The sequence below is a fragment of the Semicossyphus pulcher genome, unplaced genomic scaffold (assembly GCF_022749685.1).
Source record: "Semicossyphus pulcher isolate SPU_LCO1_2020_fin unplaced genomic scaffold, fSemPul1.0.p SCAF_21, whole genome shotgun sequence".
In the NCBI taxonomy this organism is placed as follows: domain Eukaryota; kingdom Metazoa; phylum Chordata; class Actinopteri; order Labriformes; family Labridae; genus Semicossyphus; species Semicossyphus pulcher.
Window position 1 is genome coordinate 6,646,080 of NW_027211695.1, and position 15,429 is coordinate 6,661,508.

Consider the following 15,429-nt stretch of genomic DNA (forward strand, 5'->3'; position numbering starts at 1 on the left):
TGCTGCCTTTGGAGAAAGCTAAGCTAGCTGTGTACTGTGTTAAGTTAAGCTAACCCTTTGCTGACATTAGCTTCATATTAAGCATACGGGCATGCCATTTCATCTCATTTGGAGCAAGAAATGAAAATATTTCACAAAATTAGTTAAAAAAAATTTGGTTAGGTAAAATAACGTCAACAAATTCAGTCTCCACAAGTGTGTATGTTCACGTTTAAATACAGTGACTACATTATGAGTTGCCTCAAACCATCTCTGTTCCTCCACACTGCTTCCTCAGCCTGAGTCAATCTATAGCCCAGCTCCATCACCTGCCATAGAGAAACAATTCGCCGCTTTCACATGCATGCCATATGCCACACGTCAGGTAATCTGTCTCTCCCCTTTTGTCTTCACCCATTTCTAATGCATCAGCCATTCATCACAGTTAATCTTTGTTGCGTTATCTCTCCCTGCCTCCTCTTTTCCTTTTTGTCTCTCACACTGTTAGCCGAGTCTTTCTCCTTTAACTGCATCCTTGACTTTGATACTCGCATAATGTGGATGGAAATGAAGCCGAAATAGAATTGAAGATTCCGTCTGGGAGAAAAAGAACTGGAGGTGTATTTTGATATCCTGAGCTCCTGTTCTATGAAGAGTATTCTGAGCGTAACAAAGACATAACCCACAATGATGTTTTTAATCAAAAGGATCTGCTAGTGGGAAAAATTGATTTGTCACTTGCAATAGTGTATTTTAGAAAACCTCTGTGCTGAAGGTGTTTAAATTCAATACACATCCAGACTAGATAAATGCAATTTAACTATGGGGGTTATTGAAGTTTCAGTGCTATATCTTATATTATCTTATTATTATATATAAAGGAACTCATCATGGGAATAATAGAAAAGCAAATAAGGAAATTGGTCGTACCTGTGTGGTTGGATGGCTGTAAAATAAAAATAAAACAACAACTTATATTGTCTTGAGCTCTACTGAAATTCATGAAGATGGAGCGACTAGTTTGAAAAATATAATTTTCTATCTCTAAGCGCTCGAGGCAGGTCAGTAATGCAGTTTTTAAACGCAGCCACTGGGGGCCACCTAGAGAGTATAATAGCATATCCTCGCTGTTTCCCTTCAAGTTTCCAATCCCTCTCTTGTAAGCAGTGAATAATCTCGCGGTAGCCCGGAGGAATCTTTGAAACATTTTGTTAAAGCGTTTCAGAGAAAGAGCCTTTGCTCTGATTTTTCCTTTTTTTTTTTGATGTGGAGGAAACGGCTGTCCTGAAGGAAGCCGCTCGCTTTAATGGCTACTCATTTAAATAAAACCTGAGGTGCCGCTGTCCCCCTCACACTCACCCCTCTTGATGTTTTTTCTCCCAGATGGCCTCCAATTCAATTTTGTCTGAAAGTCTGAGCCATCCTATTAAATATTCGTCATGTTGTCAGCTTGTTGGTACTGTGTGTTGCTTTTAGAAGCCGCCCCTGCCCTTTCTGAAGCTTAATAGCCACTGCGGGTCGAGCCTTCGCTGCACTAATCAAAGCTACTTAGCGCCTGCCCTTCCTCAGGTTAGAAAGCTGACCCGTGTCTGTGTCTGCCTTTTTTTGTGTCTTTTCTCAGTATTGTTATAATTGATGATTTCTTTGTGTGTAGTTTGGGTTTAAGATTTAAAGATATGTCTTTCATTCTGTCCTTTAAAACCTCGACAGACTGTTTTCCTATCTATACTTTTCCCTTGTCTTTAAGCAAATGCCTCCTTATTTCTCCCCTTCTGTGCTTTTCTGCATCCCCTCGCTGCACCAAACAGGAAGTCAAATAAGAGCATGGGCTTTTACTTTAAGTGCATTTAATTTTCCTCCTGTCTCCAGCTTTGACGGCCCAATTTTTCCCCAATTATCCTTCAAACACCGTCCCAAGTGTCCCCCTAAAGAAAACAACTTGATTCCACAGCCGCCACTCAACGCAATTTCTATTATTTGAACAACTATAAACTGCAGTATCTGTTTGTCGGATGCCATCGTTGGGGATAAATGGTCAAGCTTGGACAGACATGTGGTGCTGGATACGCTTTTGCACTCAACACATCAACGTTTGGCGTGGTTAAGTGTGCCTGTGCCTGAGTTCTTATATCTGGGGTGCCAAGCTTCAAGTTAGCTGAAGTAAACATATGAAAGTTTGTCTTTATTTTGGAAATATGGGGTTTTCTTCAGTCGTAACGTGTACAAACAGATGGTTTTTCATGTTACAGCATATGGTGCATGAGTCCTTCAGAACACACGCCTTTGTGCAAACTTTTTAGGGTTACTGTCTCTGCTTTACGGCGCAATATCATGCAGCATATTTCACTGTTATTATTATGAATATGCTTTCCATTCGTGAGTGATTCACCTTCATATTTGTCTTACACAAAGCAGTCAACAAACACAGATTCCACTGAGGAGCGAGCGGCAGCTATGAAGGACAACAAGGACAAGGTTGGTGTTTCCAATTACGCTCCAATGACAACTTTCCCTCCCTCACTTTCAGAGGAACAAGGTGTAAAATATAAGTTTCATGTGAATTCAATAAAAAAAGGTGCATTTCGCAACTTTTCGACTGGCGTGTAATAGCTGTAGGTATGCGTCAGAGATGTGTCGTCATCTAAAGCTGTTGCCCTTTGTCTCTTCTCTGTAGGAGGCTGACAGTCACAGTAGACTTGTCCTCCGCCTCTCCCCAACTAACCCTTTCACTCCTACCCCATTTAAGGTTTGTGGGTCTCTGTGTTGTGTTTTCCACTTTCCCTTCCCGTGCATACATGTACAGCTACGTTAACAATACAGTTCATGTATTGCTCTAACACGCTGTACATGCAGTCACTTGTACGTGCACTAACACCTCCTCCTTCTGTCTGATTCTGTGAAATCAGAACATGTTTTGTCTTTTACTATAAAAGAAAAATAACAGAATTACTTTAATGGCTGACAAAAGCTAATTTAAGATATAAAAAAGAACAATTAAACATGATTTGTTGCTCTTGGGGATTCAGGTAAGTGTAGATGTGCCTGTCTGATGGGTGATTATTTAATTCAAGTACCAATTTAATTTGAAGTAATTACATCAGTTATGATTAAGTAATTAAATCATATAATTATCATAACATGACTTAAGGCGGTAGCTTAAGTAGGCTGACTCGGCTCACACACTGCTCTAACTGATGGAGCTGATGCAGACTTATGTCTCCTGTTATTACATCAATATCTCTTCCTCTATAGAAACAAATCAAGTGAAATCAAACTTAAATGCAAAGATAAAACCTTTGTCTTCTTATGTCTCTTTAACTAATAAACTGCTTTCTAAATCTGCGGCGTGACAGCCGGTGAAGCGTGAAGCGGCGAAGGCGTCTCCCGCCCCCGTCGTCCTCCCCCTGCCGGTGGTGCCCCACGTGGGAGAGACCGACACGGACACGCTGACGGAGATTCCTGGCAGGCCTGCTGAGGCGGAGGAGGCCACCGAAGTGGAGGAGGAGGAGGAGGCGGAGGACGAGTTTGGATACAGCTGGAGTGAGTTCAGTTCTTTTATTCTTTCGTTTTACATATTGACACTGATGTATTTGGTCTCACACTGGCCTGTCATTAACAAAGAATCAATTAATGACATGTGTGGCATGCTGTATCATGTAGCTGCCACTAGAGGTCCTCCAAGTTCCAAGTTAGTCTCATAACTGTCTCATAAATCCCTGCAGAGTCTAATATAAAGGATTCACATTGCACCTCTGAGGAACCTGAAGGACTCAATGTCCCAATTAAGCCATTAGCATCCCTAAAAGGCTGTAAAGTCAACTCTAGGACAAACGTATCGCTTCAAGGAGAACGGTCAGTTTCATTCAGCTCAGGCAGCCAGCATAAAGGACAGACTTCCAGCCTGCTAACACCTGGGACGGTGCTGTGTGCATGTGCGTGTGTGTTGGAGAGTGTGCCCGTCCTGCGGGGATAAGATTGATGAGGTTGGGCCCGGCGAGGTGAGTTGTGGAGATTAGTACAGGACTGATGGTTGAACAGTGGCAGGGAGCCCAGAACAACAGGAGCCTGTTGGTGTGAACAGTGGCTATCTAACACGCCAGAGACAGCAGGGAAAGAGAGGGGGACTGGAGGGAACAATAGAGACACGACTGAGACAAAGAGATAGAAGGAAAGACTTAAACTTTAGCAGTTTGACATTTAAAACTTTTAGCGTTTGCCTTTCATGCCTTTAAATCGTCCCAAATCCAACCACCTGCCCGCTTCTTCTTCGCAACATGACATGGCCTGACATAGAAGACAAGGCTCTTCTCAGCTGTATTGTCTGCTTACATCTGTCTGTCACGACTTCACCTCTTCCAGAGAACATAATCCAGCGCTACGGCAGCCTCCCAGGTGTCCTACACATGATCGAGCTGGAGAAGGGAAAGACAGGCCTGGGCCTCAGCTTGGCGGGGAACAGGGACCGCTCGCGCATGAGTGTGTTCGTGGTGGGAATAGACCCCAGCGGGGCAGCCGGTGGGGACGGGCGGATGGTGGTGGGGGATGAGCTGCTGGAGGTAAGGACTCCTTGTAGTGATATATTTTAGTATTTATTGAAATATTTATATATAATCGGGAAAAAATGTTGTGTCTTGTCAGATCAATGGGCAGGTCCTGTATGGCCACAGTCACCAGAATGCCTCCTCCATCATCAAGAGCTCTCCCTCAAAAGTCAAAATCATCTTTGTCAGGTACAACAACACTTTTAATCCTCCTGTCAAAGCTACTGTGGATAAAAAACCATGGCAACAGCAACTAGATTTCATTGTCAGACAAAGTTTATAATGAAAACTGACATGAAAGAAATCTGGTCTGTTGTAATGTTGTTCAGAGTCCAACAGAGGGAGCTATTGTATTTCAACCAAAACATGGGCTGTAGTGTGAAGTGTTAGAGTTCATAGTGTCTCCAGGGGGCAACTTAAAGATTCTTCCTCAATTAAATGTCAAAAAAGGTTTGTCAGAATTTTTACATTTATGTGGTGAATTTACAATATCAAAATGTCTATAGGTTTTTAAAAGAAAAGCTTAAATCTGACTATGAAAAGTGAACACTATTGCAAAATCCCCAAATCCACACTTTGCACTAGTTCAAAGCAGGTTTTGTATGTCTAATGGAAATGATAATGATTGTATTGTTTCCCTTCTATTAAGTATAAAGCAGTGAATGCAAATCATTGTGTACTAATGAGATTAAACAAAGTACTGTAAAATTTGGAATATAAGTCGCACTGGAATGTAAGACGCAGTCTGGTTTTGGAGGTATCCCAGAGGAAAAAGGTTTTCTGAAACTACTTATTAATAAAAACGTGTATACAAGTTATTTCAACACTATTTCAATTTATTTTCATTTAAAACACACACAAATTACAGCCTACCATGTGTTTTCACCATGTCGAGTTTGCAATCTTGCTAGCTAGCGGTAGCTGGCCGCCTACGGTAACATTGATTGTTGTGAGGGTGGCGGCTGCAATGGCGATCATGGCGGTGCATGTCCGGGACGAAGCGTTAGCAACAATCAAGTTAGTTGCTGCAGTGCTGTTTTGTGGTATCCTCGCTTAAAACAGCGTCATGTTGTAAATAGAGCCCTTTATCCACTGGTCAAAAAAACGACTAACACCCGACTTTTTTGGTTAGTGGGAAAGGCTACAATCGGCATTCAGACTCGGGTCAAATGACTCTGCAGTAGAATTATCGCCTCGGCTCCGATCAGCAATGATGGGCACACAAAACCTGGGTCGACACGTTAATCTCCGCCCCCTTTCCGGTGCGATGCTTTGCTCCGTCGGTAACTTCTGCGACTCCTTGTCATCTCAGCCCTTCTTCTGGCGCATTTGTGACGTCAGACGGTGACGCAGCAGAAAAGAGACCGAAAGGAGTATACCTCACTGGCAATGGGAAAAGAGACAATCTGCAATCATTAGCGGGTCTCCCGGGTCTGAAAAACCTGCAGCAATGCGCTAATTTCAGTGGGAAGATGTATAAGACACGTTGTAGCGGCTTGGCCCCGGAGATGTGACGTCACCACTTAACAACTGATCGTCTGGGTAAAATACCGTAACACAATACCATACCTCTCTCTGCTTTTTATACTAGTATATTGGTCGCACTGGTATATAGGAAGCAGCTAACTTTTTACATGAAAAAAAAAGTATATAAAGCTCGTCTTAGACCCGGATTTTACGATACACTGCACTAACTGTGTACAGTTAGCATGCAGGATGGAATGGGGATAAAGCAGCTACACAGAAGCAGACACAGATGACCTTTGACCCTCCTCCAAACACTCCTTGTCAGGATCACACTACTTAACCTTCTACTTAACTCGCATCCCATTCCTGACCTCCCCCCCCACCCCCACACTGTGATCCGTACACGTACTAAATCATGGTTCCACTGTCACGAGAGCAGAGGAGCAGCGATTTACGTGAGTTATGACTCTCTGCAACAGGAACACGGAGGCGCTGAACCAGATGGCTGTGGGACCGGTGAGGGAACACGAGGGAGACGCAGCGGAGCCTCACACAGAGGTACAACTGTGCTTGTGGCCACACACGAAATAAACACATGCGCAAGGGCTACAATACAGAAAAACGATGCAGATGTTGCAATGTGAAACACACAAAGCATTACCTGTTGTTAGCCTGAATTATGCGTCTGTGTTGCTTGCTCCTAAAAGTCTCTTTGTGTGGTCCTGGAGGTCAAAACCTCCCAAGCATGTGTGCGACTCCCAAGACAGCTAAAAACCACAAACAATAGTGTAGAGGCACAAACACTCAGTCATATTCTGACCACACAACAGACACAAATTTAGGTCTGTACCAACTACTTCCTGTTTATTTACAGGAAACAACTGCAGCTAATGGCGACGCCGACACTTCAAAAGAGGGGAATCACATCATAAAGCTGAAGGTGAGACCACACATGTGCACTCAAGAACCCTTAGAAATACCATCATAAAGACAATAATAGAAGGAAAGTTGGAAGCAGTAATGGAGGAGGTGTACGCAAAAAAAGTCAATGGGGTATGACAGGGACAGAGGAAGGCACACAGGAGCAGTCGAGTCTGACAGGGTGGCAGGAAGGAGAGAAGAAAAGGTTAAACAGACGAGCAGCAGAAGAGCAGCTCCAAAGGGACACAAAGGCTCAGTCCAACTTCATTCTAAAAAGAGGAACGGGTTTTTACCCCCTTTGGTGTCTATTTTCTACCCATGAAGCAGTTTATTAACATCGCAGGGCAGACAGACATAAAAAGTCTTATCTGGGAACAAAAGGTCAGAAGGTCACGCTCGGGCTGCTTATCTTTCTGGAGATAATTGCGATCAGATTTCTGTGTTGGCTGCAGCTCTATTATTTAGCACATGTTCAAGCCATGTAAACAAAAGGCGTTCTTTTGCTCAACACAGCTGCACGGTTTTAATGAAGCGATGTTTTTCCTCCGCCAGGATGAAGGAGGGCACGGCATCACCTTTGTGGAAGGAAGCACCGAGAGTGGCGTGGAGATTCAGAGCATATGTGAAGTGGCGGGACACACAAACAAAGTATGTTTTGTGTGCTGTAGCTAATGGCGTGTTTACAGTATACAGCTGGTTTCTAATCCGAGGTTTGATCTGCTCCGTGCAGGAGGACTGCGTGAAACCAGGGGACAAGATCTTAGCTGTGAATGGGGAGTCAGTGCTCGGATACAGCGTGGAGAAGGTACACCGTGTCGAGGATTTGGAAGAATATTTAAATGCAAACTGGAATTATGTAGAAAATAAGACTCTGATTAGTAATTCTACTGTGTTTTAGGTCAATTCTCTACTAAGAAAAGCCAAAGGCCCAGTGAAGCTAACCTTCTCTACATATGAGACCTCCTCCCTCTCCTCTCCCCAGTCAACCTGCCAGGAGGGCGGCATCACCAGCCTACCCTGCATGCCGAGTGCCACCACAACTAACCTGAATCAACCAGAAGCGGAGGCAGCCACTAGTGAGCCACACGCTTTATTCCCTCAATTGGCTGATTACATATTTGTTACATTATATTTTACGTTCTTTGCTTTATCTGTTTTAGGCCCGAGTCGCTCATCAACCCCTTCCACTCTGACCTGTGACCCGACGACCTGTCCCATCATCCCCGGGTGTGAGACCACCATCGACATCTCTAAGGGCCGAACAGGCCTGGGCCTGAGCATCGTGGGAGGCTGTGACACCCTGCTGGTAGGAAACAAAAGATATGACTGTCGGAGTCGTAAGGAATAATTGATTTAACACTCAAATAAGGTAAATAAAGTAAGACTGCACTTCTTCAGTACTACACTGTGAAGGTGTAATAAGTTAAAGGCATAATCTTTCCTTGCATTTTGTCGACAACACATTCAAACTGGGCCCCTCCTCCTGGGCTCTCTGTCACCAGAAGCTCACTCTCACTTTCTTGTGCTAACCGCTAGTTAGCTTGTCCTACCCGGTTTGAGGGCACCGACCTGTCCAACAGACAGAACGCTCTCGCCATGTTCGCCCATCTGAATGGGGCCCAGTTGCTTATCTGAACCACTCCTACACTCACCTGTACGCTGTGATTGGCTCAGGGAACCACAACAGCGCGACACCTGAAAACGTCGAGCAAAGCAAAACAACAGAATAGATGCAGAGGGAAGCGTCTCACACTATAACACACATGTATAGAGGCCCAGAAGTGATGATTTATATTATATTATATTTGCAAAAGTCTATATTTGATTTTTCTAGGAAAATTATACCTTTAAGTGAGCGTACCTGTAAGATACCACCCACTTAGAATCTACGGTGGTGGTACAACAGAGGCTTCAAAATAGCCGTGGCGGCTCAGGAATGTAGGAAATAATGTTGTCACAGCCGTCCTCCTCCTACTGCCGTCCTCTCCTCAGCCCATCCATTCTGCCTGCTCACTCAGGCTTGTGAGGGAGCTGCTCTTTGTCTGGCCCTGGCCGCAGCAGACAATATCCAGCCCTGGAATGTAACCTCTGAACCTCAAATGACAGTCGCGCTGGAGCGCAGAGAAAACACAGTGGAAGTCGGAAAGATACACACGTCCTAAATAACGCCTGTGAACTGTCCACACGGCATTTCTTTGCAATTACTCCCTTAAAAATAAACAGCTACCGCTCGTACTTCTCCAGCAGTTCCTGTTCACCTACATATTCTCTCTCTTTTTTCCAGGGCGCCATCATCATTCATGAGGTTTATGAAGAAGGGGCGGCCTCCAAAGATGGCAGACTTTGGGCAGGAGACCAAATCCTTGAGGTGCGGTGCAGCGCGGTACAATGAGCATCACATATGACCTAGATGAACTGAGGCCGACTGAGACGTGGCCGCCTCAGGAGCTTTAACGTGAATGCTAAGCTAATCTTACCGAGCACTTTAAACCCAAACAACTTTCTGCTGTAAGTGAGACAATGCAGAGAAGAATGAAGTCATTGTGAGTAAAAAGACAGAGCTTAGTAAACACCAGTGTGAATCCGGTCTGCATTACACGCAGAGACAAGTTAAGTATCCCAGCTCAACTTGGATTTGCCCTCCGTTTGACCTCCTGCTTTGTCACAGAGGGAGGGCAGGGGTGTGGCTCAGGAGTTTAGTCATGGTAGCTCAGTCCGTAAACCTGAATTGAAAGGCGCACATGCATGCGCGCACACACCCTTATGACTTAATTGCCCTCCACTATTCCTTTTCTGTCAGCGAGCCAGGCCAGTGTGTTTAGAAAAGAGGGTCAGAGAGGGAAAGTGGAGAGAGCCGCAGTGTTTCCACGAGCTGGGAAAAGTCCTCTGCAACGTCCACGGCTCGAGCTAATGGGGTATTTCCCCTCTTTAATGTGGTTGAAAAGAAAAAAGATGGACGTCAAACTTTTAAATGACCACTCGAGCTTCTCACAGACTTTTGTGGGAAGGCTGCTTCCCTTAAGTAATGTCTGAGCGTTGTGACATCACCCTGTGATTTTCATGTTATTATACAGCGTCCAGATACCTCAGCAGCTTATGCAAAGAAATGTGACCTCAAGAAGATTCTGCTTTAGCATTAAAGTAGAACTTTTTATAGCCTTCTTCTGCATTTAAATCAGGTTACAGTTGCTGCAATAGCACAACTCCTTGCTGTCTAACCTCCTTTTCTCTCCTCACAGGTGAACGGCATCGACCTGCGCGCGGCCACTCACGACGAGGCCATCAACGTGCTGCGGCAGACCCCGCAGAGAGTCCGGCTGGCGGTCTACAGGGACGAGGCGCAGTACAAGGAGGAGGACCTGTGGGACTCGTTCACTGTGGAGCTGCACAAGAAGCCGGGTCAGGGCCTGGGCCTGAGCATTGTAGGGAGGAGGTGAGAGACATGTGTTAGTAGTACTAAAGAAAAAGAAAGAGTTAGCTGTTAGCAAGTTTTAACAAAGAGTTAGCATGAAGGGAAACTTGGTAAGTCTGAGCATCCAGACTTTCATAATTACTAATCTAAGAGTCAACAAAGATTGACAGTAACTGTATTAATTTTCTTGTTTAATACAGGTCACGGGACCAAAGGTAATCTATATTAAAAGGCCTACTAAAATAGTACGTAGTGTGTAGAGAGGTAGAGGCATAGAAGTTCTACAAATACACAAAATCAGGGTTAAAAAAAACATAGGGGGGAATTCACTAAGAAGGAATTGCGCATCATTTGCACCCACTGTCTGCCCCGTCTCAAAGTCCGACTCACAAAGCAAATTGCGCTTTTTATATTCAAGCGCAAACACGGCCATAAAGTTTCGCAGATCCGTGCAGTTGTTTTGTGTCTGACTGTGGAGAGAAGCCGTCTGTGCACCTCCACCCTCTGCTGCGCGGTGCTGCTCGCACACTGACGGACCTCAACTCCACGCACAGATCGATGATGAGCAGGGAGAGGAGGGGGCGGCTCTTTTAACAGTTTATTGTAGAGTCCAGACTCGACAGGTGTTTACTAGTTGAACTCTCTGTAACGCAGCTTCATTTTATAATGAGCGCACAACAGCAGCTCGTCCGTATAATAATCCCCGTCCTGCGTAACGGCTCCACACAAGCGGACAAAGTGTGCCCGATTAGAATCATAATGACAATATATTATTAACAGAATGTATTTACAGACATGTTTTTTGATCACATAAAAGGTGGAATTGTCGTCATGATCAGTGTAAACCCAGAGCGTGACAGCCCTTATAATACCGCGCCGCAGTTACAACTAGCTCTCTGTTAGGTGCTTTTTGCCATGAGGCCCCAATGTCTGCATAACGACTCATTTAAATACGCGCAAACGGCAGCGGAGCACAGAGACGCTATTTGCTCTGCAGCGCACTTTGTGGTGCATTCAACCCTCTGCGTGTGCGAGAATGAGCCTTTTTATGTCGTTTGCGCAGGTTTAGCGGGCGCAAAAGCCGCGCAATCCTTTAGTGAATTCACCCCATAGTTTTTAGATTCACCATCAATAGCACTTTCAGAACCCTCAGCATAACTGGGTTTAGTAACCATGAGATGGTTTTATATTTGGTGTGCACATATTCCCAAGCTCCAGCAGAACATGTATGTTATGTATGCAGAAAAAAAAGCACTTAATCTTGACTAAATGATGTTTTTAAATGTTTTTTTTAGGGTTGAATAACAGTTTTATCTGCCTGGCTGGTTTGCTCACATGATAAACATGCTAACATGAAATGAGTGAGCATCTACCTCAAAAGATTACCTATTTGTTTCACTTGAAACTTTACTAATGAGGACATACAAAGCTCCTCAACTTTTTCAGAGTCTGGCGGAGACAGGGCAGTAAGCAATTGTTGCCTGTATCTGGAAATGTTGCTCCTTTTATTCCCATTAGAGCCATTAAGGAAGATTTACTGGGACGTAAGCTTGCAAATCGTCCTGAGCATAAACCTAACTCAGGCTTGTATTCCTGCAGTTACATTTATGGGTTAATGCACATGAGGGAAAAGGCCTGTTGGCCCACGTGCTGACAGCCTGTTGCTGTCAGGTGAGTGATGATTGATCCCCCCCGTGGGAAAACACTCAGGAATGGCTTGCACAGACCGTACATGCATATGCACGGCTCTTTCTTTGCGCGTATAACTGTTAGTCAGCCTCTAATGCAGCTGTAAATCTTTGCCTCTGTCACTGCGGTTTGCCTACACACGTGGAAAAAAAACAACGAAAATGCTCGATAGGATGGAAAAGGCAAGAGAAAAGCTAAAATGGAAAGCGCAAGCTAGCAGTTAGTGGTGAGGAGATGTGACAGCCAAGTGTCTCTGGCACTGGGGATGGAGTGGGATTGAGTTGCCTTGCTTCACAGCTTTGGCTACTTTATCCACGTGGAGATTGCTGCTTGGGATTTTCAGCAGAGATTTTGGATAGAAGACACAGACTGAGGATTCGACATCATCGTCTGTGGAATTAATTTCCCAGGAGTCTTTGCTCAATGCAGGCACAGATCTAGACTCTGTAGAGCTTTAAGTTTAGATGAACAAGCAAATGCTGTTTGTCTGTGTGCAACTGATTTGTGAAATGTATACGCCCAAATTTGGTTAAAAGCTGCTTCTGGGAGGTAAACTCACCAGTCAATGATTCTTAAAAGTGAAACCTATGCACCGATTAGAGGAAAGAATATCTTCACTGCAGGGCTGCGCAGGATTCAAGATGGAAAACACATCTATCGAGGTCACAACACTCTTTTGCTATTAAATATTCCATCGTACCAGCTGTTTGTCTGCCGCTTTCCAGGGAGCAGAAACCACATTAGTGCAGAGGTCCATTGGAAAAATGTGGAACTGCTGGATCAATAGCGAACCGCAGATTGCATGTTCAGCTGCAGGAGTCAGCAGTATGATACGATTGAGGTCAACCAGAGTGGAGATAAAATGCTGTATGACAAGATAAAGATAGTATCTCACTTTTCCTTACAGGAGTGACACCGGAGTGTTTGTGTCCGATATCGTGAAAGGAGGTTTGGCGGAAACTGACGGCAAACTGATGCAAGGCGATCAGATCCTGTCAGTCAACGGGGAGGACGTCAGGTCCACCACTCAGGAGGCCGTGGCCGCCCTACTCAAGGTACTGTGTCTCTATCGCACAGGCCCTAAGAATCACGTTGAAACAGTGTTCGATGATGTAATGAAACATGATGTTCTTTATGTTGCAGTGCTGCGTGGGGCCTATAACAATGGAAGTAGGGAGGTTTAAGGCGGGTCCCTTCCACTCTGAAAGAAGGCTGTCTCAGAATAGTCTGGTAATGTCACTCTTTCAGTTTAATGCTTAATTAGAATCTCTCTTGAAATTAGAAAGTAAAGTAACAGAACTAAATGTCTGTGTTTCAGATGGGTGAAGCAGGCAGCTCTAAGGTGGCCTCCCAGTCATGCTCAGAATCTGGAAACCTTCCCGGTGAGGCTGACAAACGAGCAAAGAGTCCAGATTTTAAGTATCGACACCAAAAAGCGATCCTAACAATTTCTGTGTTTGCTTCCTCCAGCCGCAGAGCAGCAGGACACCAGGACAGTCGAGTTCACTAAAGGGCCCAATGACTCTCTGGGTATCAGCATCGCCGGCGGCGTGGGCAGCCCCCTGGGTGACATACCCATCTTCATCGCCATGATGAATCCTGTGGGTGTGGCTGCTCAGACGCAGAAGCTCAAGGTGCGAGATGAATGCCTCCCTTTCAGTAACCTTTTAAGAATTTACATAGCGGTAATTCTTGTGTGGGATTAAATGTGAATCAGCGATGTCATTCCCACTCACTTTACTCAGTGTGTGAATCTCAAGTCCTCCTAAAGGTCAAGAGCCTTCAGCCTTTAGCCGTGACCTTCGCAGTCAAATGACAATTGTCGCTCTGTGAGACGCACATTGGAGGAGGACAATAGCCATCGCTGGCATGGATAATAAATCTCCCACTCCTGCATTCAGATCATTGAGCCGACAGAAGCTCATTGAAATGAATAGGAGGGATCTTGAATAGTATATTCATGCTGCTTTATCTATTCAGCCGGGATGAGAGATGAGGACGCTACAGAATGAAATGACTCAGCTGAACACAGGCAGAGTCTTGAAGTTAAAGTATTAGAATCGTAGAAACAGCACCTCTGCAAGGTTTAAAAAGTGCCCCTGCTGTGCTGATACATATTCATACTGGTGTTAGGGAAGAAGGAAAAATATCTGAGTGTGGTTATTAGTTAAAGTAGGTCATGTGCTGCCAACCTGGAGCTGGCTCGTCTGCATTGAAATTTCCAAAGTTTTCTTACAAAAGTGAAAGTTGTTTTTCTTTCCGACAATCCTATTAAATTGTATTTAACTGTACTTAATTTTCCAGATCGGGGACCGCATCGTCAGCATCTGCGGAACCTCCGCTGAAGGCATGAGCCACTCGCAGGCCGTCACTCTGCTTAAGAACGCCACGGGCACGATACAGCTGCAGGTCAAAATAGCACACACTCACCTTTTTCTGATCTGAACCTCCAAACCCAGTCAGATAATCTCCAGTTAAAGCTGTACTATATTCTTTACTCTATCTGTGCACAAAGAGAACGGTCAAAAGGCTACCAGCGGCAGACTTTGACGGACCATAAAACTTGTGTTATCATGCTATAAGTTTTTATCTCTCAAGTTTATCACCCCATAAAAGTGTGTGTTTTGATGAACCGGTAGGTGGTAGCGGGGGGTGACACTACTGTGACGGGGCCCTCTCAGGAGCAGGCAGCAGCAGGTCTCACACCAAGCTGCATCTTCCAGGATGACCTCGGGTATGAACTGGTTGTTACGCAGAGTGTATAAGGGACTGTATGAAAATTATTTGCAGGCACCACAAAAGAAAAAAGATAAATTCATGTCTTTTTACAATTAATTGGAAATTATAGTTTCATTAAAATACTAATTTGTACATTTACAACATCTGAAATACTTTATGCACTTTAACTTTAATTATAAAACAAGTTGTACGAATGTAACACTCTAATATTCAGGTATTTGGATATTCAAATCTCTCATTCTTTATTTCAACAAGTAAGTCATTGACAGCTTTATTAATGCTAGGTTGGGCCTTGCTATTTGAATGTATTCCCCCCTACCCACCAAGATAATTTTTTTACAGTCCCTAACTGTTGTTAAATACATTATGCACTTGTACCATTGCAATCTTCTAATAGTCAGATATAAGGAGATGGGGGGTCCCAGTTTTTCTATGTCAAAGGTATTTATCGATGCTGGGGAGAATCATACTTTTAAAAAAAATTGCCCCTCTCCCCAGCTAGATAATTTACATACAGTCCCTAACTCTCTCCATCTAATCCAGCAGCCCTCCTCAGTATAAGACCATCACTCTTGGACGAGGACCCGACGGTCTGGGTTTCAGTATAGTCGGAGGGTACGGCAGCCCCCACGGAGACTTGCCGATCTATGTTAAAACAGTTTTCGGAAAGGTAAGCTGCTT

General features: G+C 44.4%; 1 protein-coding gene across 1 annotated transcript in view; it reads left to right on the plus strand.

Annotated features, from left to right (window-relative positions):
- LOC138600517 (multiple PDZ domain protein) overlaps positions 1–15,429 on the plus strand; it is a 44,731-nt gene that overhangs the window by 27,252 nt on the left and 2,050 nt on the right. Inside the window, exons 28-48 of the mRNA XM_069671935.1 lie at positions 278–364; positions 2,395–2,454; positions 2,654–2,725; positions 3,333–3,519; positions 4,339–4,535; positions 4,618–4,709; positions 6,467–6,545; positions 6,862–6,927; positions 7,461–7,556; positions 7,639–7,713; positions 7,807–7,984; positions 8,069–8,214; positions 9,193–9,276; positions 10,148–10,341; positions 12,917–13,064; positions 13,153–13,239; positions 13,328–13,391; positions 13,480–13,643; positions 14,314–14,418; positions 14,649–14,743; positions 15,295–15,418. Of these exons, the coding sequence (XP_069528036.1) occupies positions 278–364; positions 2,395–2,454; positions 2,654–2,725; positions 3,333–3,519; positions 4,339–4,535; positions 4,618–4,709; positions 6,467–6,545; positions 6,862–6,927; positions 7,461–7,556; positions 7,639–7,713; positions 7,807–7,984; positions 8,069–8,214; positions 9,193–9,276; positions 10,148–10,341; positions 12,917–13,064; positions 13,153–13,239; positions 13,328–13,391; positions 13,480–13,643; positions 14,314–14,418; positions 14,649–14,743; positions 15,295–15,418 (2,400 nt within the window). The remainder of the gene's footprint in view (positions 1–277; positions 365–2,394; positions 2,455–2,653; positions 2,726–3,332; positions 3,520–4,338; positions 4,536–4,617; positions 4,710–6,466; positions 6,546–6,861; positions 6,928–7,460; positions 7,557–7,638; positions 7,714–7,806; positions 7,985–8,068; positions 8,215–9,192; positions 9,277–10,147; positions 10,342–12,916; positions 13,065–13,152; positions 13,240–13,327; positions 13,392–13,479; positions 13,644–14,313; positions 14,419–14,648; positions 14,744–15,294; positions 15,419–15,429) is intronic.